This window comes from Carlito syrichta, unplaced genomic scaffold (assembly GCF_000164805.1).
Source record: "Carlito syrichta isolate Samal-C Ts95f unplaced genomic scaffold, Tarsius_syrichta-2.0.1 Scaffold309114, whole genome shotgun sequence".
Classification (NCBI taxonomy): Eukaryota; Metazoa; Chordata; class Mammalia; order Primates; family Tarsiidae; genus Carlito; species Carlito syrichta.
The window spans coordinates 512,837-517,285 of NW_007253210.1; the positions used below are offsets into that span (position 1 = coordinate 512,837).

The following is a 4,449-nucleotide window of genomic DNA, read 5'->3' on the forward strand; positions in this document are numbered from 1 at the left end:
GGGTCTCAAACCCGCGGACTCAGGCAATCCACTCACCTCAGCCTCCCAAAGGCGTGGGATCACAGGCTGAGTCACTGAGCCTGGCTTCTCATGACCTTTGAATGGTTGCTTGGCTCAAGGCTTGGAATGTGAAGCTCTGAGGTCTCTACTGAAGGCTTTGTCCTTGAATCAGTGAGCTTGGTCTAAAAGAAACTTTAGGCTGGGCACAGTGGTTCACACTTATAATCCCAGCACTTTGGGAGGCCAAGGCAGGAGGATCGCTGAGGCCAGGAGTTCGAGACCAGCCTGGAGGACATAGTGAGACCTCATCCTTACAAAAAAAATCAAAAAATTAGCCGGGCGTGGTGGCACACACTTGTAGTCCCAGCTACTCGGGAGACTGAGGCCAAAGGATTGCTTGAGCCCAGGAGATTGGGGCTGTGGTGAACTGTGATTGTGCCTCTGCACTCCAGCCTGGACAATACAGTGGGACTCCAATGCTAAAAAAAAAAAAAAAAAAAAGAGGCGAGATGCGGTGTCTCAAGCCTGTAATCCCAGCACTTTGGAAGGCCAAGGTGACGGGATTGCCTGAGCCCACAAGTTCAAGAACGGCCTGGGCAACATGGCGAGATATCATCTCTACAATAAATAAATTTTAAAAATTGACCAGGTTTGGTGGCTCAGCCTATAATCCCAGCACTTAGGGAGCCTGAAGCAAGTGGATTGCTGAGCCCTGGGGTTCAAGACCAGCCTGTGCAACTTGGGGAGACCTCGTCTCTACAATAAAATCTTAAAAAATTAACCGGGTGTGGTAGCGCGCCAGTAATTCTGGCTACTTGGAAGGCTGAGGTGGAAGGATCAACAGAGCCCAGCAGGTCGACGTCAGGGTGGCCATGAGCGTGCCACTGCACTCCAGCCTAGGCCACAGAGTGAGACTCCAACTCAAAAAAAAAAGAAAGACTTTAGTTCCAGCCTCCACTAGCCCCCCCAATCCTCCATCCCCCAATAGAATGGGCATGGGGAACCTAAGAGGAGAGTGCGGATGGCCCTGTCAGCTGTCCCTGATGTAAGAGGAATAGCTCACAGCCCACGAAGGCATCGTTAGACGGAAGGACTGACAGCCTTGGCCTCACAAGGCTGGGCGGTTACTGGTGCAGAGGGAACCTGCTAAGAATTCCTTCTCGGCGATGGTGGCTGGGAATGCTGTTCTTCCGGGGCAGATGTCTCTGGTCTTGGGTCGGGCTTGGATTCCCCTGGCACCGAAGAGAGAAGAGAGGAAGTGTGGGCATGCACGTGGAGAACATTCTTGCGTTCATCCTCACGCCGTCCCCCTTCCCAGGGGAAGTCCCGATGCCTTCTGGCCCAGCCGAGCTGCCCCGTGTCCTCTCCAAAGACCCGCGTCAGCCTCTGCCAGGCCCCTCGTTTCTGTCCTGGGATGACTAAATCTGCTGACACCCACCTTTGGCCCCGCCTTTCCTTCACGAGTTTAGGAAGGGGTGGGGAGCACTGAGCGAGCCTGGATGTCCCAGATTCCCGGAAATGTCACGGCAGCGCAGAGGCAAGGAACCTTAACAGCACTAGAGGTCATGCTGTCTTGCCAGCCCCCTGCACCCACACACATCTGGGCAGATGTGGCCTTGGTCCTGGGGAGCGGAGTCAGAAGAAGGGCAGGGATGCCGAACGCCTTCATCTTCTGGGGAACAGAGAGTGGGCAGGAGGTCCTGACTCCTGACCCCATGGCTGCCTGAGGCCAAGGACGCTTGCCCACTGACCTTGGGGGGCACTTGACCACCCCACCCCGCCCCTCACTATCAGCAGAGAACCATTACTGGACAGTGGGGAGTGGAAGGGGATCCCGTCACATCTCTGACCTCTCGGTCCCTCTGCAGGTGCTCCAGTGGCTTTGACCGCTACCGCCAGGAGTGGCTGTCCTACGGCTGTGCCCACGAGGTGAGAGGCATGAGTATCTGCTGCAGCCCCTGCGCCAGGGGGTGGGGAACAGGAGGGCTGCCCAGGCCCCGCCCCTGGAAGCTGTCCTCAGGGTGTCTCTGGCCTTTGGGGATAATCCCTCCCTCCTGAGATTTGTTTTCTAGACTGCTCTGAGCCAACTAGACTCACTTTGGAAGGCTTTAGAGCAGCAGACCCCCAACCTTTTTGACATCCCCTGACCAGTTCCATGGAAGACAATTATTCAACAGATGCGGGGGAGGATCATCAGGCATTAGATTCTCATAAGGAGCACCAGCCTAGATCCCTTGCCTGTGCAGTTCACAGTAGGGTTCGAGCTCCTTTGAGAATCTAATGCCGTGGTTGATCTGACCGAAGATGGAGCTCAGGCGGTAATGCAAGCGAGGAGTGGCTGGAAATACAGATGAAGCTTCACCTGCTTGCCCACTTGCTTGTCTCACCTCCTGCTATGCGGCCCAGTCCCTAAAAGCCCGTGGACTGGTACCAGCCCGTGGCCAAGGGGTTGGGGACCCCTGCCATAGAGGGCTCTGGGCTCCCTGAAGGGAGCACTTCTGACGCCTTGCTGAGGGGACAGCTCTCTAGGAAATCTCCGTCCACGCAGAGGGGATGCTAGTTGTGGCCTCAGCCACCGCTTGCCTCTCTGGGAGACTGTGCACCTGGTGACATCAGTGAAGCGCCTGCCAAGGCTCTAGTACCCTGGCTTTTGAGGGAGGCAGTCATTCTGGGAATGAGGAGGGTTGCTCTAGGCACGTTCCCCGCCCCCGCCATTTTGGAATCCCTTATAGGTTCCTTCTCACTGCTGGAATTTTCCAGAACACTCAACACTTTGGTTCTGGGTGGGGAGCATCCTATTCTCACACCTTGGACTAACACAGACAGATGCATCCCCCCCTACATCTTTCCCTCCCTTGCTCTCTCCGTTGTCTCTTCCTGTGAGGCAAGCACAATGTGTGTGCCAGGCACATCCCTGCCTGCTGCCCGGCACTCACTTGTCTTGAACATGACTCCAGAAGCTTGGGCCAGCACCCCCAGGGATCAGAGAGGGAGACTGAGGCTCAGAGAGGTCCAGTGACTTGGCCTGTGTCCCACAGCTGGAAGGTGCCGGGCCCAGCAATTAAATGTCGCCTCCAGATCTTGCTGCCACACGCTCACCACGGTCTGTTTCATTAGTCGGTGTCTGGGGGAGTTGTCTCTTTCTAACCTTAAAAAAATCCCATTCAAGCCAGGCTCGGTGACTCAGCCTGTAATCCCGCGCTTTGGGAGGCTAAGGTGAGTGAAGTGCCTGAGCCCGCGGGTTCAAGACCCGCGTGGGCAACTTGGCGAGACCTCATCTCTACAATAAATCAAAAATTAGCCGGGCGTGGTAGCGCACGCCTGTAGTTCCAGCTACTTGGAAGGCTGAGGCGGAAGGATCACCGGAGCCCAGCAGGTCGAGGCTGCGGTGGCCGGGAGCGGCCACTGCACTCCAGTCTGGGTGACAGAATGAGACTCCAACTCAAAAAAAAAAAAAGAAAGAAAGAAATCCCATTCACAGCCCGATGCTCAGACCTGCTCTGTTTAAGATTGGCCTCTCAGCTGCTTCCTTGAGAGAGGATTTGAAGCAGCTGACAGACCACTTGCCCTGTGAGTAAGCTGCTTTTGGGATAACGTGGAAGGTGCAATGCATTCAGGCGTGGTGCCTGGCCTCTCTTGCAGGCAGAGGGCAGGGTGTGCGAGGACTTCCAGGACGAGGACCATTACTCGGCCTCCCCTGACAGTTCCTTCAGCCCCTCTGATGGAGACCTCACCACCACCTCCTCCTCCGTCTTCCTTGACAGCCTCACCACGGAAGGTAAGGCCTGGGCCTAGGTGGGGAGTAGGGTGGGTGGAGGCTATGGGGATGAGGAACATTCTCAGGGGTAGGAGCTGCCCCTTCTCCTTGTCAGCCAAGGGACCTGCGGCTCAGAGAGTTCAGGTCCCTTGTGGTAAGAAGCAGAGCCAGGTTTAGAAGGAGTGGACACCACTCCCAGGCTCCACCATGGTGCGGCCGCATCTGGGCCGTGGACCGAATTTACTTTGCAGAGGAGGAAGACAAATGCCCCAGCCCAGTGCCAGGTCATTGATATCACTTAGCTCATTCTGACGGGCATCCTCACAGAACCTGTGAGGTCTTCCCAGCCCCGTAGCAGATATGAACTCAGCCCACGTGCAGGTGTGAATGAGTGCCTGATCGGCTGGAGTGGTGGGGACTTCCGCCTTAGCCTCCTGGCGCTTGGCTCCCTGCCCTGGTGACCCTGTGCAGGCAGAGGGTCCAGCTGGGACCACAGGCCCTCCTTCTTGGGTTGGTGCCCATCTGCCCTGCCCATTCAGGCCTGGCCGTCCCCAGGGGCTTCTCTGCTACCTCAAGGCCTGGGCATCTTGGATGAAGCTGAGAGGTCTGCCCATGGAGGCACCACACAGTGTCTCGGGAAGCTCTGTGAAGGCTCCTCCGTCCCCCTGGGCCCTCACATCCCTTCCCTTCTC

At 56.6% G+C, this 4,449-nt stretch overlaps 1 protein-coding gene across 1 annotated transcript in view; it reads left to right on the top strand.

The window, feature by feature from the left end:
* Positions 1-4,449, top strand: part of PLXDC1 (plexin domain containing 1) — an 83,125-nt gene that overhangs the window by 69,447 nt on the left and 9,229 nt on the right. Inside the window, exons 10-11 of the mRNA XM_021716977.1 lie at positions 1,869-1,929; positions 3,643-3,778. Of these exons, the coding sequence (XP_021572652.1) occupies positions 1,869-1,929; positions 3,643-3,778 (197 nt within the window). The remainder of the gene's footprint in view (positions 1-1,868; positions 1,930-3,642; positions 3,779-4,449) is intronic.